General features: G+C 41.1%; 2 protein-coding genes across 4 annotated transcripts in view; one reads left to right on the top strand and one right to left on the bottom strand.

The window, feature by feature from the left end:
- ppfibp1a (PPFIA binding protein 1a) overlaps positions 1 to 14,207 on the top strand; it is a 16,927-nt gene extending 2,720 nt beyond the window's left edge. The window contains exons 3-25 of one of the 3 annotated variants that reach the window (XM_042705038.1): positions 1,092 to 1,181; positions 1,489 to 1,602; positions 1,907 to 2,017; positions 3,049 to 3,141; positions 3,697 to 3,814; positions 4,698 to 4,759; positions 4,887 to 4,971; positions 5,199 to 5,305; positions 5,719 to 5,837; positions 5,946 to 6,000; positions 6,884 to 7,031; positions 7,431 to 7,463; positions 8,920 to 9,064; positions 9,420 to 9,545; positions 9,712 to 9,862; positions 10,581 to 10,692; positions 10,831 to 10,919; positions 11,026 to 11,148; positions 11,386 to 11,511; positions 11,861 to 12,049; positions 12,137 to 12,295; positions 12,654 to 12,719; positions 12,915 to 14,207. In XM_042705038.1, the coding sequence (XP_042560972.1) occupies positions 1,092 to 1,181; positions 1,489 to 1,602; positions 1,907 to 2,017; positions 3,049 to 3,141; positions 3,697 to 3,814; positions 4,698 to 4,759; positions 4,887 to 4,971; positions 5,199 to 5,305; positions 5,719 to 5,837; positions 5,946 to 6,000; positions 6,884 to 7,031; positions 7,431 to 7,463; positions 8,920 to 9,064; positions 9,420 to 9,545; positions 9,712 to 9,862; positions 10,581 to 10,692; positions 10,831 to 10,919; positions 11,026 to 11,148; positions 11,386 to 11,511; positions 11,861 to 12,049; positions 12,137 to 12,295; positions 12,654 to 12,719; positions 12,915 to 12,992 (2,499 nt within the window). In that variant the 3' untranslated portion in view covers positions 12,993 to 14,207. Of the gene's footprint in view, positions 1 to 1,091; positions 1,182 to 1,488; positions 1,603 to 1,906; positions 2,018 to 3,048; positions 3,142 to 3,696; positions 3,815 to 4,697; positions 4,760 to 4,886; positions 4,972 to 5,198; positions 5,306 to 5,718; positions 5,838 to 5,945; positions 6,001 to 6,877; positions 7,032 to 7,430; positions 7,464 to 8,919; positions 9,065 to 9,419; positions 9,546 to 9,711; positions 9,863 to 10,580; positions 10,693 to 10,830; positions 10,920 to 11,025; positions 11,149 to 11,385; positions 11,512 to 11,860; positions 12,050 to 12,136; positions 12,296 to 12,653; positions 12,720 to 12,914 lie in introns of all 3 variants that reach the window. The other 2 variants (XM_042705037.1, XM_042705039.1) reach the window with 2 other exon arrangements.
- Positions 14,208 to 14,413: 206 nt separating this feature from the next.
- Positions 14,414 to 19,427, bottom strand: LOC122130323 (NADH-cytochrome b5 reductase 3). Its single transcript, XM_042705040.1, has 9 exons — positions 19,309 to 19,427; positions 18,608 to 18,733; positions 18,105 to 18,177; positions 17,757 to 17,863; positions 17,032 to 17,161; positions 16,715 to 16,798; positions 16,541 to 16,626; positions 16,295 to 16,394; positions 14,414 to 16,038 (listed from the first exon to the last, which is right to left on the bottom strand). The coding sequence occupies exons 1-9, from the start codon at positions 19,327 to 19,329 to the stop codon at positions 15,866 to 15,868; spliced, it is 900 nt and encodes a 299-aa protein (XP_042560974.1). The 5' UTR covers positions 19,330 to 19,427; the 3' UTR covers positions 14,414 to 15,865.
- Positions 19,428 to 22,817: the final 3,390 nt, after the last annotated feature.

The raw sequence follows: 22,817 nt of genomic DNA, 5'->3' as shown, positions 1-22,817 counted from the left end.
AATTGAACATTACACATCCCTCAAGATTGCAGCCAACACGTATGGTGATATTTTGTGAACATTTTATAAATGCTTTATTTGACCGGACCGGTACATTTTCTCTATGACATCCGCGTTGTGTGAGTGTGTTTGTGTGTGAGTGTGTGTGTGTGTGGTGGGGGTGTTCTATCCTCTTTTCCAATGATGAATCATTTTAGACTTGTCGTATTACACATTTTCCTTGCACATTTTTTCCCCCCACAAGAGTAACCTGAGCTGAACTAGTTTTATGAAATTTCCAGGCTGCACAAAGCAAACGTTCACATGCGAAAGCCATCTAGACCCTCACATGTCTCTCAGGTTACACACTTCCACGTGTTGAAGCCCCTTGTGACTTTGCAGACCGGTAAATACACGTGATCCCATTATCAGTTCGCACAGACACTTTCTTAGATGCTGTCTGATTAGTAGGGGTGATATAAGGGTGTTTTTCACAAGGCTGTTTATAACTTCACAGAAAAACTGCCCAGAGAAAATGTAATTCTGCTTGTCCCCTCATCCCTGCCCTTAAGCTTAGGAAAAAGCATAGGACTCCATGCAGACAGTCCTGATTTACTCCGAGGATACTTGGGTCATGCTTCACATTCACCTACCTACTAGTGAGAGCGCCATTTAAAGTGCCATTTTCAGCAATGGGAGCAGACATTTTTGCGACATTTAGTGTCTAGCTCATAAACGACATTTAGTTTGTGACATTTAGTGTCTAGCTCATAAACTGTGAACCTGTAAATTCCATAACATCTGTTCTATCTACACAGCAATTGCCAGCAAACGTGTAATCCGTGACATGATGTTAATCTACAGAGAAGTTGAAATTGGTCCAGAGTCACAAGTGGTCTCATATGAGTTTTATATTAGAGTCATCATTCAGTTAGTTATTAAGTTATGTGTTGTTATGAATGGAATTAAATGAGCTTATGAGTTAATTTGAAGACATGGACTGTGTTTGTATGGTGTGTGAAGAGATTTGCATTGTGGTTGAAGGACACATGAAGATGGAATGCTGTAAACACTACACCTCCCATTTCACTGTGTTTTTCTCGCTATTCCAGACCAATGGCCATAGCTCCGTGGGAGGGGATCTTGTCTACCAGGAGCGTCTCAGTCGCCTGGAGAGTGATAAAGAATGCCTAGTGCTCCAGGTGGGTAAATGATGAGGAGATCCATCATCTGTGTAAGAGTATTGCCATAACCTGTACAGTATGTTCCCGTAGCTTAACTGATAGAGCAATGTGCTAACAAGACCAATGACATGGGCTCAATGCCCTGGAGAAAATGTAAAGCCTACCTATACAGTCTGATTGGAAAATGTATAGCTGCATCATACCGTCAGTCACTTTGGATAAAGTTGTTTGCTAAATGAAGTCGCAGCTCATTGAATACAGGTGTTTGATTAATTTTGATACATTTTTGTATCACTGATTTTGTATCACTGATGTCATTTCTCAGGTGAGTGTTTTGACAGACCAGGTTGAGGTGCAGGGAGAAAAAATAAGGGACCTAGAGATGTGCCTTGAGGAACACCGTGAGAAGCTGAACTCTACAGAAGAGATGCTACAACAGGTAATTGACGTAGGACCCTATTTGAAGCCATCAATATTAAGGTCAAATAACAATACAATTGCCTGGATATTGTAGAGTTTCTTGATAGCATACTTTATGTACCAATATGAGGGGTTAATTTGGTTTAACGATTTGCATGAGATTACTGTCTACTTCTATTGGTGTGTGCGTGCAGCTGTTTTTAAGCTAGTGTTTCCCTTTCACCATTTCCATATGGTTTTTTTTGTGAGATGTTTCAAGTAGGGAAAGCTAATGTTATCTTCATAGATCTGTCCTTATGGGGGTGTGATTATGTACACTGCAGGAGTTGGTTGGCCGGTCCACACTTGAGACGCAAAAGCTGGAGCTGATGACTGAAGTGTCCAGCCTAAAACTAAAGTTGGCCTCTGTGGAGAGAGACCGCAGAGAAACTGAGGTAATGTGCTGCAGCCCATTGAAACATACACATTTGGGTATTTATTTCTGGCAGGAACTGTGATTTCATGCAACAGAGGCAGCTATATAAGCGTACTGCAACATTGAGAAAGTGTATCTACTAGGAAGAGAAGTGGCACATTTACATCTCTGAGATAAATCAGTTTTTCCAGAATACCCTCGTAAATTCCTTGCTTTGAAAAGATTGGAAAGAGAGGAGGAGAAATTCATGAGGCCCAAAAGCCATTTTCTGTTTTAAAGCCTCTTTGGTCATTGAGAGCTGAGACTATCCTAGAATGTGTCAGGGTTTCCACAGATACAGACATGCACAGGCACACACACACACACACACACACACACACACACACACACACACACACACACACACACACACACACACACAGAGAGAGAGAGACACAGAGAGAGAGAGACACAGAGAGAGAGAGACACAGAGAGAGAGACACAGAGAGAGAGAGACACACAGAGAGAGAGACACACAGAGAGAGAGACACACAGAGAGAGAGACACACAGAGAGAGAGAGACACAGAGAGAGAGACACAGAGAGAGCGAGAGAAAAAGGGAAGTAAAGGAGTATTCCTTCTGAGGCCAAGTGTTTCAGAGACTGCAAATTCATTTAGGATGGAAAATATACTCCTGTTAATTCCAAGTGGTCTCAGATATGTATGCACAGAATGTGAAGCATCAGATTAAAAACCACTGATCCTGTCATTGCCTTTACAAATTACTTTGTATGAAATACAAATTGGTTCATGTTTATTTGACAAAATATTTGGTAATGAATTATCCAGCCCAGACAGTGGTTTCCTCTGGCTTGATGAGATATTCAGTCTGTGAAAATGTTTGAGTACTTATAAATTCATATTATATGAGTGGCATTATGATTTATTCTACTGTCTGGGTTAATAATAAGGAATGCTTTAAGTGTCACATTTCACTAGGAAATTGGAATCTCTTATTTGGGATATTTTAATGACCGTTGAATCGAAGAGTAATGGCTTCTTTGTCACCAGGGTCTGCTCCAAGAGGTGAATGACCTTCGTGTTAGAGTAGTTGACATGGAGAATGAAAGGATCCAGCATGAGAAGAAACTGAGAAGCACCAAAGTGAGTGGCTCATACAAACAGGACTAGTGTCTTTCTTTGTACCTATTGTCTTAGTTCAGTGTCTGTCGGAACTCATTTCTGTCCGGTGTTAGAACTCAACTCAGAGTTAAACTCTTTTAGCTTCTCTTTTCCTTCCTTATCTTCATCCTTCTTGTTTTCATTTTAGGGGCCAGATCTATATTATTCTGCTGTCTTTCTTCTCCTGTCATTGCTATTTCCTGGCTAACAGCTGGACTCTGTCTTTCTAACATACCTCACTCTTGAGAAGGAAACCTGGTAGGTGCACAATAGAAAGATCTCAAAATGGGGTGACAAACCTTCTCTTTGTCAACTCTAGCTATCTTGTTTCTTGCTAAAAGTCCTCTGTTCTTTCCTTTTCACCATGTGTGTTTTGCTTTCATTATTAGTATTATACAAGTTTGAGCCCTGTACAATTGACATTTAATTAATCCTTTAAATTACTAGAATCATTTTTACCATATCCCAATTTTGCCATAGGGAACAGTTTTGATAACCATGTGTTTGTTAATGGTAATTGTGGGCTTTGCTGTGCAGGACGAGCTGCTGGTCTTGCATAAACAGCTGGAAGAGAAAGAGGCAGAGCTGAAGAACCTGCATGCCTGGGCACAGCAAGAGGTTGCAACCCCAAAAAGTGGCCTGAATGTAGGCAGAGGTGTGTAATTGATCTTCCGACATCACTCACTACAACACTGAAATGTAGTTGTCATTACCTTGTTTTGGAATTATATTTCTCCCTGTGCAAAGATCTTTCACTGATCAGTTTTTTTGTCAAATTAGTCCAAATGCAAATTTGCTATTCGACTTTTCTTGGAAAGTCAAGCAAACACATAATCAAATATAGTAGTGTAAAGTGCTGTTCAGAGAGTGGAGTCACTCTCATAGCTTTCTGTGTTAATTATAATATGTACATAAATATTCTTATTGAAGTTGCATTATCTAATGGAATTTTTTTTACCACACTCTAAAGTCACTGTCTGAAGTTAAGGCTGAGCACTAGAGAGCGGGGATTTCCCCTTAGTTAAATTGGCACTGGCTTTTCATATGACTTGGGTTCTGCGTAAAAGCAGAATAGACAGAAAAGACTTGTTTGTCTTCAGGCTAGGTCTGTCTAATGGATTTTTTCTGTGTATTGTCAGACATGGTTTCTTTAAAAAAAAAATGGGTTTTGATTAGAGGCTGTATTTTACAGGTGATCTTCATTTAAAAATGTATATTTGGGCAACTTTGCAATGCAACTTTATAACTGCAGTTAATGTGTGGCATTTTTGTTGATCATCAGCATTGTGATTGTTACAAACAGGTGTTTGGTTTGGTTCCCTGCATTGCCAGATGCATAAAATGTTGCTACTTGGGTACTGAGAAAAGAAAAAAGGCCACAAATACACAATGAAAGATACTATAATATATTTTGTACTATAGCTGACTTGACTGATTGTTAATAATAATAATGTGTCTGTAATTGAATCTTTGCCTTGACAAATGTGTAGGAAAATAAGTTTGGTCATATTAATCATGTTAAGTCACCTATTTCCCAGACACGGACGTGCAAAGAATGAAAAAGGCAATGGAGTCGGTGATGACGGCAAATGCTGAAAAGGTTAGAATTTGAATATAGTCTCACAGATGCATGGGAATGATGGCCCTTTGGGAGCCATCAAGAATTAGAGGTAGAATTGCTGTCTTGCCAATTATGTGAGGTGTTAAAACTGTCTGTGTTCACATAGGACCGTAAAATTGATGAGCTTCAGCAGTCATTGACGCGTTTCCAGAAGGGTCAGGACATGGTCATGTCCGTACAGGAAAAGAAAGGTGAGGCTGTATCTCACTGAAGCTGGACCTCACCTCAAACGAATTAATACTGTTTGAAGTACACGATGAAACCCTTAACGTCCTCTCAGAATCGTTCATCATTTTATGACGTTATATATATTCACTCAGTTTCAAAACCATGTGTTTAGCATGTGTGCGGTGTACACTGGCTAAGCATACATGTGTTTGAGGGTGTGTTGAGCGTCTATTTTTATAACGACCTGCAGATAAACCGAAGGAGGACACTAGTGCGGGGAGCCTCGGTGATATCGCAGCTTCAGTTGCCTTGGAGATGGAGACGTCCTCCCCAGGAGGTGTGGAGGAGAGCGATGAGGTATGGCCCTCCCCTGTCACTGCGTTTCTTTACACAGGATGCACCTCAGACTCAAAACTTCCTTTAGAAAGCTTTAGTTAGGCCTCCTCAGGAGCTTCCCTTTTTACTCAGGAAATCTGTTAGTCTCCCACCATGTCACAATATGTTTGAGGAATGCATTATATTACACATTTTTATAATAATTCATTGTGAAATTGCATTGCTTGCTTTCACTTTAAAAACAAACACACACAAAAAATCAAGAAACATTACTGTATACAGAAGGGTTTTCTTTTTGCTTATTTTTAAAAAATATATAAAAATTCTGTTTACACTCACAGAATATCTTTCCTGCAACACACAGCACTTCAGTTTATCAATTTAAATGCTCTCTCAATCTGTGTGTGGCCTGTCTTTCCTGTTTGAACCCTCAGCCCCAGCTGATTCCATGCACAGAGCTCCTGGAGTCTGAGTTAGTTTGTATGGCAACAGCCAAGGCCACCACCCCAGCAGAGCAGGCCAGCGAGGCGAAGGCTCCAGGGACCACAGAGAAGTGCCGTTTCTCTTTCTAAACCCATTTTGAAAGGAGTCACTGTCGTAACCAAATTTATGCAAGGAAAACCGAATGTGCAATAATATTTTCCCATTTATTTTCCTTCAGCTCTTCGGATGTTTCTTTATCAAGGAGCACAGATCGTGTTACCAAGGCAGAAGAGGTATGTCTGTGGGTGGCCATAGATCGGATTTTATCCATCTTTCGGCTTTGTTGACCATGTAAACTGAGAGACCTGTTTTGCACACAAATATCTGTCCTACCTACATGTGCAGATATGCAACACTAGTGTACATCAGACATCAGAGTTCTCTCAAGAGGCAATCCCACCTTTCTGTGACCTCAGGTCATATAAGGCTCACTGAAAGGCTTGAATGTGTCCCCTGCCTCCTTTTCTTATTAACCACAAATCAGCCATGACCTTCAGTTATCACAGGGTTTCTAGACAGCAGATTTTCCCTAAACTGAATCATACTGAGTACATTATTTTAAGACGCCCTCTGTCTCAGTGCACTGAAACATGTGCTTAACCTAGGCTAATGTTACAAACAGAGTACTTCTGTCCAGTAGATGTGTTTAGACATTTGGATTTAGCATGCCATTTGTTTCAGTAGTTGTTATCCTGTCTGTTGAGAGCTAAACCCTAAATCATGGCATTTTTAAAAGCATGATCTCTGAGCAGGGTATCAAATGTTTTCCTGTTGCTGTTAAATACAATGATGCGAATAATGAAATTGAGCCGTGAAATCATTGTGCAGAGTCTTCAAACAGAACACCCGATTCACAGCTGTCTTCACTTCAGCTGGCAATGCAGGGACACCCTCAAAACTGAGAATCAGGCAGCCAGACATTGAGTGCCACCTACTGGCAATGTGAATCACTACAAATCCCAGCTGCAATTCTGTTTAGTCAGAGAGGCACTTCTAAGAGCTTTACAAATTTGGTGGTGTAATTAGTCACAATCAATAAAATATATGTATATCCTTTATATTATATCCTGTGTGTGTGTGTTTATTGATTCTCTCTTGTGACCTTATGAGGGCCAGGAAGAACAGCGGCTAAAGGACATCTCAGCAGCCAAAGCTGGCCCATCAGAGGGAGAGAGCTTTGGGTCTAAGAAAGCTCGATCTTCCTTTGGCAGAGGATTCTTCAAGATCCGAGGAGGCAAGAGGACAGCCAGTACCCCTAACCTGGGTAAGAATACTCACTTGTCTGTGCTGTCCAAAGGCCACTGGTACTCAAAATTCCCTGTCATTGTTTGTCAAGTACTTTTTTTTTTTAACATTATTCTGAAAATTGGTTTTGTCATTTTTTTACTGTGTCCATATAGCTAATTAACCCATATTGTGTACTTACTATGTCAGTTTTAGTGTTTGTGTCCCATGAATTCATGGATTCTCACAGAAAAAGACCAATGAGCAGATTTGGATAAACAGTGACTTAATTATATTTCCTTTCAATCCATTCTGTCCTATAAACCAGTCATAGGACCCCTTGAAGTATATGCATCAATGTGTGTGTGTCCCATTATATGTTGTCGTTACATGTGTGTCCTGTCCTTGTGTCCTCTGTGTCCCATGCTCTGCTCTGAAGACCATAGGTGGAGTGCAAGTGCCCCTTCGTTAGGTACAGTACAGTACAGCACATGACTCTGGCCTGCAGCATGGGGAGCCTGGGTGAACATCGGTAGACGCTGACTCACACACTGTTTAAAAATAATAATAATTATGATTCACAATTTGTATCGGTCGATAGACAAGTGCAGAAAATGAAATTAAGATCATGAAATCATTAGTAAATAGTGCATACAAGCATCAAAACGTACTGTGTGTAATCTTTAACCACCATCGGGAGGCCAGAAAAGTGGAAATAAATTGCAGTTTAACATCAAGGCTTATTTCCTGCAGTTAATGCACAATTTATGCAGTGAATAAGAAAATGGGCAGCTTCACAAATGCTGTAAATTGCTAATTTTGCGTTGAATTTTCAAATTGCGTAATCGCAAAAAACTGGAGGGAATGATTAACCATTCTAACAGGCAGCTCCTCACTCGCACACTGTTCGCTAATTTTGCACAGCCAAAATGTGATCACAGAGCTGTTTTTACTGTGTACCATTCTCAGCAGGCAGTGTGGAAATGTTATTGAAAACAATCGGAGCACTGAACCCAAATTCCAAATTGAGTTGATCACGGGTCAGTGTGTCCTGAAGAGTCTTGGGGAGGGAAACCTGATCTCGTGCCGTGAGTCAGCGTCTGTGCTGAAGGGATAACACAGCTGGATGTGCACAGAGATGTTGCCAGGTCCATGTGACCGGAGTTTTTACTCATCCACTGCCCAGCCTTTGATGTAGTATCATGTGCTAATGGCACATCTCTGTGTGCAAGGCTTGGCCTTCTTCTTCTTCTTCTTCTTCTTCCCCATTTCTTTTAGTGATCTTTGTTTGAGTGGCTTTCCTGAGTGTGTGTCTGTCTGCTGCTGTGTGTGTGTGTGTGTGTGTGTGTGTGTGTGTGTGTGTGTGTGTGTGTGTGTGTGTGTGTGTGTGTGTGTGTGTGTGTGTGTGTGTGTGTGTGTGTGTGTGTGTGTGTGTGTGTGTGTGTGTGTGTGTGTGTGTGTGTTATTTGGCTAAATGTGTGGTTTCTGGCTCCTATTGCATTTACTGACCTTCACCATATTTTTTTCCTTTTGCAACACATCTGGCTGTCACTTATTCATCACCCAGGCCATCTGCAATGCCATTTCAACTTTGTAAGCCATAAACCCCAGTAAATCAGAATGGGACAGATCCGTGTTACATGCTTATTGAAAGACACAAAGCCAGCTTTTGACTCTCACACCACTGATTGTTTGAACAAAATCTGCTTGGTTCTGCCTATAAGGTTGTGGGAGTATCGTCTGTGTACTTGAAGTGGTGGCTTTCTGTAAGTTGAGTAGCTTGTCGTGCTGACTCCTGAAAAGGCGTTTTTCAGTGGTGGTGGCTTTGGTTTGTTCAAATTTGGTGTGCCGTCCTATAACGTGGGAGTGCATTTTGGGAGTTGTAGTCTGCGATTGTCTAATTGGCTTGCTCGTTAATGTTGGTATAGCTGAGACAGAACGAAAGGGGACTGATCACCTGGACTTGGCAGGAGCACCAACTCGCAAGTCACAAGACAGAGAGACCACACAGGCACTACCCACATCCACAGAGACCAAGAAAAAGCCCAAGGGATTGAGAAAGTTCTTTGGGAGGTATTATTATTATTATTATTATTATTATTATTATTAATAATACAAAACATTATTATTACTGGTCTTTATTGTGTGCTTACTTTATTATTCCCATACACGGTATAAAAGTATGGTTTTGATATATGGGCAATATACATGGAAATATGTTGCAGTGTATGTATGTATATGTATCAGACTCTCAATCTTGAATATATTCAGCTAGAGTTCATATTTGAAATAGATGAGCACATGAAATAGATACAATGATGAAAGTGCACGTGAGCAGTCATAATGACAGCCAATGGGAAAAGAGTTAGTGAGGTTGTATGTAACATGTTTGTGCCTTTTTATATGATGTTTACTGACATCCCGCCAGACTCAGGAGAAGCCACTCCACTTCATTCAACCTGGATGTTGCAGAGGGCGAATTTAGGAGAGGTGGCGTCAGAGCTACTGCAGGCCCCCGTCTGGGTTGGTCACGGGACCTACAGCGGGGCAACAGGTGTGTGTGTGTGTGTGTGTGTGTGTGTGTGTGTGTGTGTGTGTTTGTTTTCTTATCTCCAACTATACTATGCACTGTGTGCAGTATGATCACCAGCTGGTATCCCTTTTTCACATACTCACTCACTCACACTCTCTCTCTCTCTCTCTCTCTCTCGTCCCTGCAGTGAGCTGGACACCCCGTTTGCACGCTGGACCAAAGACCAGGTGTGTGGGTGGCTGCAGGAGCAGGGCCTGGGGGTGTACGCAAATCAAGCTCAGCACTGGATCCAGTCAGGACAGACTCTGCTACAGGCTTCGCAGCACGACCTGGAGAAGGTAAGACCTGGACAAGAGCCACTGGGAATGAAGAGCTTTGAGATTCTGGTAGTCGCTGTCCTTTACACAGAATATTGACATGTGTTTACATGTACTTAAGTAATCCAATTACTGGGGAAACCTGGTTATGATAGAAATGTTACTATGCACTTCATACCCCTAGTGGAGAAAGCAGCAATATTTGCCTCTTGTTTTACATGTACGGTTACATGATCAGTGAATAGCCTCCTCATAGAAACCTGACCCTGTAGTGTGCAATATTATGAATAATACCCTGGTGACGAGAAATACTCTTTTCTAACTGGCTAGGAGGTGTTCTGATATTTCTGTATAACTTTGAGTGATAACTATACAACCATAGTTGCGCATTAATAGATGCTACTTCAGTGTATTCAAGCTAATAAATGAACAAAATGAATGTATTCCCACATTTTGCCAAGTGTTATTTATCTGGAGATCTAGGAAACTGGCTTTTTTTAAATCAGAACTGAATGTTTCCTTTGTGGGCTACACAAACGTAGCCTAAAGCCTAAATACATGTGTAGCAACCGTGATAACAGCCTTCCCGGTGTCCTGTTAAATGAAAATACTGGACATGACAGAAGAAACTCCATGACGCAAAACAGAGAACGCAAGTTCTTTAGCTCAACCTCATCCAATATTTCCGAATAACGGGACACCTCGGCGGCCATTATCCCTTACATACTTCTGATTGCAGGAGTTGGGGATCAAGCACCCGCTTCACAAGAAGAAGCTGCAGTTAGCTCTTCAAGCTTTGGGCTCAGAGGAAGAGGATGCCAAGGACAAGCTGGACTACAACTGGGTGACCAGTAAGTTACTGTGGATTATTGGTCAAATGTATTTTTTTTAATTTTATTTTTTTTAAGTAATAATAGGTATTGTGGTGTAAAATTGCTTTCTTTTTTGACAGCCTATTTTAATGTTTCTTACTTGCCTCTTTCTGTAAGGATGGCTGGATGACATTGGCCTTCCTCAGTACAAGTCCCACTTTGATGAGGGGAAGGTGGACGGTCGCATGCTCCACTACATAACTGTGGTGAGTGCACCCATTTCAGTGCAGCTTTAGTTTTTTGAAGTGTCCCATAAGTCCGCCAACTTAAAATTATTTCAGTAACAAGCTCTTCCCCTAAATCCTCTGACAGGATGACCTCCTGGGCCTGAAGGTGGGCAGTGTGCTCCACCACCTCAGCATCAAACGGGCCATCCAGGTGTGCCGGCTCAACGGATACGAGCCCAACTGCCTCCGCCGGCGACCCTCAGATGAAGTGCTTACACTGTTTCATTCATTTATGTGTTACTGTTCTTTACTGTTCATTAGATGTCACATATAGAGAAACCATAGTAGCACGGAACATCTTTGGTTACATTTTTCTCTTGTCATAAAATTTAAGCAGTACAATTTCAAGATCAAAATCTTGGCATACTTTTATCTTGACACTGTTTTGATGTGCATGTTCATTAGCAATTAAACATTTGTTCCCCTCTACATCCACCATCTGTAGAACAACATCACACCGGCTGAGATCTGCCAGTGGACCAACCACCGGGTGATGGAGTGGCTGCGCTCAGTGGACTTGGCCGAGTACGCGCCCAACTTGAGGGGCAGTGGTGTCCACGGCGGACTGATGGTGAGAGGAGAGTGGGCAGGGAGGATTTGTCAATTAATTAATGAGGAGCAGAGTGAAAACAATTTGAGGAAATCTAAGAATGTCGTAAGAAAGGAGAGCTCAGGCCATAGGGGTGTGGGGCTTGCCTCTGGAGCTCAGAGAACGCGGGTAAAAAAAAAAGTCTACACCAACAGCATGGTGTAACTGAGAACTCTGTGCTGACTGGAGGTTGGTTGAACACTGCGAGTCTGATAAGAAACTTAAAAGAGATAAAGATATAGATAAAGAGGTTGATGCACATCAACAAAATGTTTTGATCCCTTATTCACTTCTCCATCCTCTAATGTTCTATTGCGCTCTTTCCTCACAGGTTCTGGAGCCCCGCTTTAATGTAGAGACCCTCGCCCTGCTGCTCAACATTCCGCCCAGTAAGACTCTGCTTAGGCGTCACCTGGCAACCCACTTCCATCTCCTGATTGGCTCAGAGGCCCAAAGGCTCAAGCAAGAGTGTCTAGAAAACCCTGACTACACGTTACTCACCGCCACAGCCAAAGTCAAGGTATGCAGCATGGTGGCACCATTTCCCACCGGTAGTTACACCTCGCATCTTCACAAGCATTGGTGACGTGATGTTCTCCCCCCTCAGCCAAGGAGGCTGTCGTTTGGCAGCTTTGGGACACTGCGGCGCAAGCGGCAAGAGGACAGCGAGGAGTACCTCTGCCCCATGGACGTGGAGATGCCCCAGAGCAGCAGCTTCCACATGGGACTGAGGGCCTATGAAGATGAGATGGACCAGCTGGAGCAGGCAAGGCCTATGTGGAGAAAAACAGAGCATCAATTGGTTTGAGCCTTGGAAACTACAATGTCATAGACTACTGGAATTGTGTGGTTTTCAAAAAAAAAACATTTACCTAAACTAACTTAATGGCCCATAACCTCTTCAGTAAGTTCAGGGTTCTGGCTAAAGAGGCGATGGTCTGTGGTTATGTTAAAAATGTAGTGAACAGTTTCAGGTATTTTCTGAAATGAAAATAAACATCAACGTAAATGTGTGGCTAAATGCTTTTATGGTTTGGATACAACTGAGGTAATAAAGGAAGGTTTTGTTCAACGCTTATCTGTATCTGTGTCATAATTAGTTCAACCTTCCTCTTTGTTTGCAGATGGAGGACTCTGAGGGAACTGTGAGACAAATAGGGGCTTTTTCTGAAGAGATTAACAACCTAACGGTAAGCTAAAAGAGACCAACAAAATCATAAAATGATATTTATAATTTCACAAATACAAACCATCTGTTCACATGGGTTTTTGCAAGGCAACCCTGCCAGAAGCCAACACAAATATCACTGCCTTGTGGCTTAGAGTGGCTAGACAGAAGGGCGATTGTGTTTTTGTCTGTTATAAACTTTCCTGTTGTTCCCTAGAGTATGCTGAAGGAGGAGGAGGAGGAGTATTTCAGTGAGGGGTCACCAGACGCCAGTGCCACTGACGACGACATATGAACCAAAAGTCTGCCACTACAGTATACAAATGACTATGGCAATCTCAGCACTTTGACCACTAAAGCACAGATAACCTACACACACACACACATACACACATTTTACGCAGTCTTAATGTGATCAGATTATACTTGGGGGTGAGTAGTATTATTACACTTTCCCCCTAATGTGCCATGAAATATGTTGTTTCTGAATGCAGCTCTTAAATCAGTGCAGGATTAGTGTTGGGAAAGGTGTGGATTAGACCTGTATCTCTTATTATATAATGTTAATCTATTTTTACCTCTTTGGCATGCGTACCCCACAGTGAGGTACTGTGAGGAACTCAAGGAACTTTAATCTGAATTTATTTTGATTCGGTGCCAACTTTGGACTATTGTTCCCAGTGTGTTTCAAAATGTCACGTATTCATTTAATTGTGTCTTTACGATGACGAATTGAAAGCTGCCGTACGTGCTCTAATGCATTCGAACATATCACATATGACCCCCTAACTTTTGTATTTTTAAAACTTTAATCTTTTTTTATTAACTGTAGCAACAGCCATCTATTTATCATGTAGTAGAAGACCAAGGTTTTTTTTGTCTCCATACAATTTAGACTTTTGAGCAAGTTTGGTTCACCTATTCCTTTAAAACAATTTGTTTTCTACAATATGCATTGTGAGTAACAGTGTGTTCATTGAATGCATTTCAAACCCTGAAATAGATTTAGCCCAAATATAAATCTGGACTGAGGTACTTGCAGAATACTAGTATATCATATTGATCTTTGTTCATCGCTTATTGAAATTCATCAAGAATTTAGTTTGATCAAGCAACTTTCTTTGATCCACTGTTTAATGTGTTTGGTCAGCGGAATTCTCTATGAAACTGTTTCTTTTTCTCCAGCGTTCTAATGCTGTTTGCTTTAAAGGTTCGCATCAGTATCTGAACAGAGCTGCTTGATTAAAAGGTTAACATACTGCATCTGAACAAGTGAAGTGACACATTCTGCCAAAAGCCCAGAAAGTTCATCGCAGACTATATTAAATATATTTTCTCATTTTTGTTTCTTATTCTACACAGCTATCATGGACTTTTATATGAATTCTTTACTTTTATAGGAAATTTGCCAACAGTGATATTGTTATGCAAAATCAAACTATATCAGTCTAAGCTATATGTACTGTGTACGGTTACTGTTTTAGAAGTCAATAAAGTACTTCCAAAATAAGTCATGGCTTATTTCTCCATAAATGAAAACATCGAAACATACCAAGATATACTCACTTTATCCAGAGGTCATCTTATTTAGTTTAGGTGGCTGCATGTGGCCAAATGAACAGTATTCTTCAAAACATTCTGAATGCTGACCATTGTTTTTCTGTTTATGATCCAAACTTTTCCACCAAGATGAAGGTAAAGATGACAGTCAAAAACTGCAGGTGAATCACAGGTTTTTATTGGCCTCTGATATTCAAAACATTTTCCATTTTCCACAAAGGAAACAAAAATGTAACTTGCAAATGAGGACCACTTCCTGAGAGATTCCTCAGTCTAAATATCTGTGCATGAGTTGAGGTGAATTATGTGGTGAAAACAAATCGTGGTGCACAACTGGTTTTTCACTGAATATAATGGTAGCGAGTGGATATTTGTATCACACAGCACACTCAATACAAAGTGCATGAAGGATATGCAGATAAAGACTAGTTTTGATGGTATGACAGTGAAGTGCTCCATGTTGGCTTACTCTGGCATTACACTGAAAAGGAGAATCTTGAAGAGGATGCTAAGGCACTCAGTTTCAGAACAGAAAACAAGCCAATGTTATCTGAAGTTCCCTGCTTCATAAAGACTGGGCAACAATATGTCACTGCCTATTCTGGTTTATTCATCTGCATGGAGGCTGAAGTATACAGAAATATAGGGTTACTGTAAAGTTAAAGGCATGATTATTGATTAGACATGATATACATGGTAAAGCATTATATGTAATGCCAGCTGTGAAGTTGCCAAGGCCATCAACGTACACTCTTGTGTAACATCCTTTGCTTAAATGCGAAAATGCAAATGACCGCATAGAGTTCAAGAACATAAAATGCTCAGCCAAAACATTCAGGACCAAACAAACCTAACTTTTGATTTTTTTGATAACAGTGGACAAATAACTGTAAAAATAAATGATACAATTCTACAAATTGTCAGACAGGTCCCTCTGTTAAGGAGCAGTCAAACAGGGGCCTTAACACCTTAATCAATTAAAACCCAGCCCAAGTGCAAATTGAGTAGTAAACTGCTGGATGTCACTGGGTTGGACCAGGGCTGTTTCTGTTTAATGCTTTCAGGAACTGGAGGAATGTAGCCATTAAGATTAAAGAAGGGGGAAATAAATTAAATGTAGCAAAATTTGCTATTGGCCAGAACATAATTTTGTGTCTCGGTTCAAGATGTGGGGTGTTACTGAACACTTCCTCATCAACAGCAATCAGACAAAATTCAGAACATACACTGTTGTTGTTGTTGTTGTTGTTGTTGCTGATTCTGCAATCTATACCAACATAAAACACAGGACTAACTCCAGACAAGCTTTCCAGACTTGACAACATTCTTCCTTCTCAACAGTTGTTAATAACCTTGGCAACCTGAGAGATGCATATATAGGGCTTTTACAAATTTGGCACTGTTCCTAAATAAACAAAAATTGCATAAATAGACATCACTCAGGCATAAATAAAGGTTGAATTTTGCATGGTAGCTTTACAATGGCCCATTTCCAAGAGCAGCACTTGCAGATAGACTAGGCTGCTTGACCAAACACCATATCCCCCAAACATGCGTGGCAGACTCCCAGCTGGACTGCTCTCCTGGCCCCTCACTCTTCATGCACTTCTAGAAGGTGAAGCGCTGGCTGACTGAGTGGCCTACTTTGTCCAGGTTGGGGTTGCAGGCGAACTGGATCATGGGAGGTGGGCCGCACATGAGGATGAGCGTGTCGTCGCCTGGAGGCGGCAGGTGGTTCCGCACCATCTCCTCACTGATGAAGCCCTGACTGTATGTCCAGCCTGACGCCCCCGAGAGAGAGAGAAAGAGAGAAAGTTGAGAGTTGAGGTATGCAAGTTATAAAAAAAATTAGGACAACGCCTTTATCTCATTGCTTCACCCATGCAGAAAATACACTTGTTTCGAGACAATGTTGAGTAATGTTTAAATGTAATACAACTCTTTCATCACAGAAGAGGTGAATGTTCATGTCTGAATATCCTCAGGGGAAGAGAAGCTAATGGGCCACAGTACAGGATGAAGACACAAAGCCATTACCCTCTGGGGCTTTATCCACAGTGAACCACAGTCTGAATCGGGATGGGTGTCTGGCCAACACTTCTTCCAGCTCAGGCCGCAGAAGGATGTCTTTTTCAGCCTGAATAAAAAAACAAAAAAAGTCTTGAGATCATCAGGAATGAACAAGTCAAAGGCTCATGCAACAATGACCCAAACCTTGACAAGCCTGTTCAGGAACATTTTACATGCACTTTGATCAAATCTCTAAGGAGGAAGTTGCTTTACCTGGTTGGCAAAAAGCAAGTGACAAACGGTCGCATCCGCTGGATCTTTCATCACAGCCGTAATGATCTGCAGCATCGGTGTGATGCCTGAAACGAGGGAACATCAGCTTCTTCAACCAATCAACCAAACTAAACCTGTAGCCACAGCCTTTGACGATGGACTTTACTGACTCACCTGTTCCACCAGCAATCATGCCCACATTCTTAGCCCTCTTTATGACAGCTGCTGACTTCTTGTCAGGTTTGATGGCAAACTCTCCTGAGGAAACAAATAAGTATTTCTGTTCAGTGAGTTTGTCTCTGGTCGTCTTTCTCTTTGAAGTTCCAAGGACATTTCCGATCATTCCTGAGTGAATAATATTACTATGCAGTGTATAGGAAAAAGGCTCAAATACATTCAAAGACGTACGGTGGATGTCAACCTGCTACTCCAAACATTATATAACATGTCATGCAGTATTACACAAATTCCTTGCCAGCTCCATTACAGACCTTTGCCCTGGTAGATTAACAGACCGCTGGGCCCTCTGAAATCAATAGTTTCGCCAATGCGCAGACTCTCCAAGTACTGGCTCATCTTGCCACCCTCAGGGAACTTTGGGTGCACATTCTTGTAGTAGATCTGTGAGTGAGGGAAGGCAAAGGTAAAGAGAAGAAAACAAATGCAAACCAGACTTCTCTACAGTAGGCAACAATTTGCCCCTTTTTGGAGCATATTATTTATAAGCAACAGGTACTGAGGTCATTTTTGAATTAATGTTCAAGGTATATGGTCATGTGAAGGACAGATAAACACACCTGTTGCTCCTAGCCGCCTAGGCTATGCGCTATGCACATCTATGGCCTGGGTCAGACCACCCCGTGAAAATGGAGAAATAACTTCACAGCACGATATCGCCAAAATACATTGGTTGGCATGCTAGCAAGCCTTTTATCAGTGCCAACTGTTTTGCTAATGGAGGTTTTTGCATGCCTTCTCTGTAGTTGGATTGCTAGTTTTTCGACCAAAACTCCTCACTTCTGCTTTAAGTATTAATAGAAAAGATGCAAACAGCATCAAGGCACAAGTGTTACATTTCAGCTACTGATCTGAATGAGGAGTTACTTCCTGTTTTGTTAAAGAGTCAGCTCAAATGAAGAGATAAACCCTTATCACAGCGACCATATCTAAACATTGTCTTCTGTAAGTATCCAGCCATGCTTTAACCATGCTTTACCTTGACCACTAGGTCAACACATCCTTTGTCATCATCACTGGATACCGGAGTGTATGGTCTCACCACCAGGTTGCCATCGATCTTAGCTGACAGATATATATGCTGTCCTGGAAACAACACAACCATTGCATGATAGATCAATAAACACTAGTAAGAGCTGTTGAGACTGCAAAATATGACTGCGGGTAATTCCATTATGCAATTAGGATGTCACATTGTTTAATTTCAGTCTAGTAGTTCAGCATTTCTATTTGATGACCAGACAGAAGTTGTCTGCCAGTCTGTCACTGAAACTTTAACATATATTAACATTGTCTGAAAATATCTGAGACACTGAACTGAACTCACCGATGGGCAGACCCAAGACTTCATTTTCGGAGTTAAGGGCAAAGCGGAACTTTCGAGTGTCATGGCTGATTATCTAAGATATTTAAACAAGCACAGAACGCTGTTAATACTTCACAAATAATATAGTAATAACTGGATTTCATTAGACACAAATACAGAGCAGAGCACACAGAACAAATTAAAATTCTGAGTTTCATAGAAAATGCATACTAAAATATGATGTTGTAAGGCCAACATCAGCGCATCCATATCAAAATGTTACATGTTATTGTCAGCATTACATAGTTACATAGTTGATAAACAACATTTGAAGGGACAAATCAAAACCAAAACTAGTTTGCAGAATCAAACCACTAGGAATAAATGCCTCCGTCTCTCTTATTGTGATCAACAATAATAATAATAATGATGATGACGACAGGAGGAAGAGAGAGAGTTACTGTGGGATAGTGATTTGCACTATTTAAATGGACAGCACTGTAACGTTTTCGAACATTACTTACCTCTTTATCTATTAATCTCAAGGGGTATTTGATGGTCGGGTCTTTCAAGGTAATGGCAGGCTTTTTCTTGCCGAACAGAAGACTGAAGATCAAGTCGCGAAATCCTTCGAGGGCTCTACATATGATCTGAAAATCGAAAAATGTCATTAGAACACCCATAATTAAACAACTGCAGTAACGTTAGACAGCCATCGATAGTGCACGTTAGCTAATTGCACTTAAGTCACCAAGGTATCGTTAACGTTAATTATCTGGTAGAGTCATGCTTATCATTACCATGCATAACCTTTTGATAATTCAAGCTAACGCCATGGCACTTCTCGTGAATTAATCCAAGATGGTAACATGTCTGTCTATATGTAAACGTTAGCTAACTATCGCTAGCTAGCCAACCAAGCAAGTTGTATTCTATGACAGTTCCATTTCACTGTCCACACAGTAGCTAGCTTCTGGAAAACTCCAGAAACAATTCGTTTTAATATGGTTAAGCATGATATCTATCGTAGCTATCTAACTAAGTTAGCTAGGTAATGTCAGAGACGGGCTCTGGTAATGTGTTGACAACTTCGCCTACGCCACACGCGCTTTGCGGCAATGACTTGTAGATAACAATGTAGCAACAACAGTTACTAGCAATGGCTGGCCACCAGCAAGACTAAAAACTACTTCTTAGCATGGCAGGTAAGTAGGTAGGTACTCACACCAATTATTTCTGACAACATCTTGCTTTACGTAGACCCTTAAAAATGTGCCAAACAACTTTCCCTGTCTCTCTTCCTGAAGTCTGTTTTAAGCCACTCCTTCACAACTGGCTTCCCCTCTCCATCCGGACAAGCAAGCGATGTACCCCGCCTCTTTTCAACGCTAAACCAATAAAACCTTGGTTTGTATAATTAAGGGCGTGTGTTGATTTTGAAGGACAGTTCTTCTATAATTGTGAAACGAATACAGTTACATGTGGGTGACAGAGGTCTACATCTAGCTATAAAACAGAGAAGTGAGTCCAGAAGGATTTGTACTTGATTTAGCAACATAGAGCAACACGGGTATCAACACTTTTTTACCAGAAAAAAGAGTTTACTGTGAATCAAGTTGCTTGTATTGTTCTTTTCTGTCTAAAACGTAAAGGCCTATTGATGAGGTCAGGTTACTTAATCAGCAACACTTGTGTTGCTCCTAACACATCCTTGTCTGTTGTTATGGTTATTGTTATGTTAGGTCAGGACCAAGCGCCAGACCTGGGGTGACAGGGCCTTCTCAGTGGCTGCACCCTCCCTCTGGAACGCCCTCCCCATCCACATCAGTCAGGCTCCCATCCTATCATCAATCAAACAAGCCCTCAAAACCCACCTCCTCAAACTCGCCTTCACCTGCTAACCCCTACTCCCTACATGACTCATTCCGCACAGCTCCTCCAGTTTTCTTTTTTACTAAAATGTTCTGTTTGTTTGTTTTGTTTGCTACTCTGTCTGTCTTTCTTTTTTTTTGTTTTGTTTTGTTTGTGTTCGCCCCATGTAAAGCGTCTTTGAGTACCTAGAAGAGCGCTTTATAAAATTAAAGTATTATTATTATTATTATTATTATCTTACTATTGGTCTGAATAATGTGTTTATCAAATGTTTGTAGTCAAGGTGTGAATGAAGATATATCTGCTGTCTTGAATGAGCTGTGGAAGCTGGATGCTAATCGTCTCAAGCCCGGGAAGGATTACATCATCTCACTGCAGGTAAAGACATTGATTGGTGGCATTAGTTTTCCTCCACAAACAAAAATGGCTACACGGACAGCCATCCTTCCATGTCTTAAGCTAGAAATGGACTTGCTTCTCAATTCTCTTCGTTTGGTTAAAAATAACACAAAAAATGATAGACTTTTATGTCTCCTCCACACAGTTGTGAAAGGATAATTAATTATTACCTCTTTGTTTTGCAAAAAAAAAAAATTCCTCTCTGTTGGTGTCATCGTTGTCTCTCTGTGTATGTTTTAATGTACTGCTGTACCGATATAATGAATGCTGTTCTCTGTGTTGCTGTATTGTCATTATGCATCAATAAAAAGTAGCTCCCTTTTCAAAGCTAGCAGACTAAATACAACTATGCTATTTTCTCTGAAGCAGATTTGTTCATCCCAATAAGTAGGCCCACATGTCTCCACAGATAGGCCTACTAAAGAAGGTCAGATCAGTTTATCCCAATATGAAGATGACAGTGACTTACCTCCCCAAATATCTTTTTACATAATTCTGTATAAGATGTCCACACACACACACACACACACACACACACACATTACAATTAATGCATAATTATTTCTAAAAATTCCTTCACTCTCCACCTCTTGCTATGTTCATGATGTATACATGCACAAACACGCTAGTCACTACATATTATAGTATAGTATAGTATGCTATTTATTCTGCACTAAAAGGTTTGCTTGAACGTATACCGTTTGTAGATGTGTAGACAGTGGGGGTCAAGGTGTAGGGTTAGGGGGCCCATGTTTAGAGTTTTGCTTGGGGCCCCCACAGTACCTAGAAACGCCCCTGACTGAAATAAAGAAGCAGTAACTTTTATTGCTATGCTGCCATGAAGCCGGATGAAACAGCACTCAACTATACCTGATAGGTGAAAATTCACCCTAGTTACCTCAGGACTCCGGAGCTGCATATAAGTATATTTATTAGACAAACACCAATTGCAATCGGGCTCACTCCCAGCACAAGGCTGAAAGTGAAGCCATGACAAACACATCGCACAAGGTTTATATAGACAGAAGTTTAGCGTTCAGCAGAGATAACCACGTGGTGGATCTCTGACGTCCGAGGCAAGGATGGAAGTTTTGCAAGGTCGGAAGAAGCACAGTTCGACCCTTATCACTTCTGGTCTAAACATGCTCTTGTACATATGCAGACTAAGTGGCACCTATTAATCTAAGTTATACAAGCACACAGAAAAGCCATGTTCCTGCTTTCATAAGCACATGATTCATACAAGGAATATATTAATACAAGGCGCTTGATTAATATATTCTTAAGTCATTAACAGTGTTTGGAAATTATCTCCATCAATACCGGTCCATGAAGCCGGATTAAATAATGTCACAAACTACACAAGCACCGAAGCTAGATTCTTGCCTTAAATGTTAAAATGTGGATGACTAACAACTTCTTGTTCTGGGATTCAAATAAAACTGATGTTTTAAAACTTTGGAGTAGCACAATATCTAGCTACTATCTACTAACACTTTCTCATTGACGTCCAAAGTGATTTTTACAGTCTTGCAGTAATCATTTAGACCTCTCACACTTAAAAGCAAACAGGTAACTCTTAAATTCACATACAAATGTGCACAAGGATGATTTGGTGAAAACAAAGAAATATCAAGTCCCTTTTTCTTATACAAGACTTCACATAGATAGTAGAAGTTGCTGGCCGTCAGACATAACATACATTGGAGTTTGATGTGTGTGTGTGTCTCTCTCTCACTGGCTGTGAGTGTGTTTTTGGCATTTAGATCCCCCTAAAAGCACAACAGTTCACATTCATCCATTTGGTGAAGTAGTGGAAGGCAGTTCAGTGACTGACCTGTAACAGTGATGCCAAGCCACCTATAGAGAGCTACACCTGGTCACCAGTGGAGAGCTACACCTGCTCACCTGTGGAGAGCTATTTTTATCATCCAAATCAGTGGTTCTCAAAGTGGGGGGCGCGCCCCCCTGGGGGGGCGCGAACACTCTCCAGGGGGGGCGCGATGTCACAGACGGAGAAAAAAAAAAAACTAAGTCCGACCTGTCACTGGTTAGTGAAAGCTCCCTCAGTGGCGAAATGCAAGGGGCTGGACTGACCCAAACAAATCAAATACGGTTTTGCTCCTGATCCACCAATCAAAACGGAGTTTTATCATTTGAACGCGAGTTGCACCTAAGTTTCCGAGTATAAAAAAAACCCGCAGGCATTGGTAAGCGCTCACCCTGAGACGACTCTGCAGTTTGTTCAATTTCTCTTGTTTCCTGTATCATTCAGATATTCATTGCTTTATAAACAGTCTTTTTAAAGACTCACTCCTTCCTTAGTAATACCTTACTGCGCTTGCAGTAGGTCTATTCGTAGCCTATTCTAAGGAGTAATTTGCTCCAGTCTTTTGAAAAAGCTCGTAGCCCCGAGAGCTAGCCTAGCTAGCTACCTTTTTCCAACTGCAGCTAGCCCTTTTC

This window comes from Clupea harengus, unplaced genomic scaffold, assembly GCF_900700415.2.
Source record: "Clupea harengus unplaced genomic scaffold, Ch_v2.0.2, whole genome shotgun sequence".
NCBI classification, from domain to species: Eukaryota; Metazoa; Chordata; class Actinopteri; order Clupeiformes; family Clupeidae; genus Clupea; species Clupea harengus.
Note: the sequence above shows the minus strand (reverse complement) of the source record. Positions and strands in the feature narration are given on the sequence as shown.

Bases quoted from the DNA above. Each gene is read 5' to 3' on its own strand.
- LOC122130323 (XM_042705040.1), bottom strand. From the start codon at position 19,329: ATGTTGTCAGAAATAATTGGT. The intron at 18,178-18,607 runs GTAAGTAATGTT...TAAATATCTTAG, and splicing joins TGAGATTAATAGATAAAGAG to ATAATCAGCCATGACACTCG. The intron at 16,627-16,714 runs GTGAGTCAGTAA...CCCTCGTTTCAG, and splicing joins CATGATTGCTGGTGGAACAG to GCATCACACCGATGCTGCAG.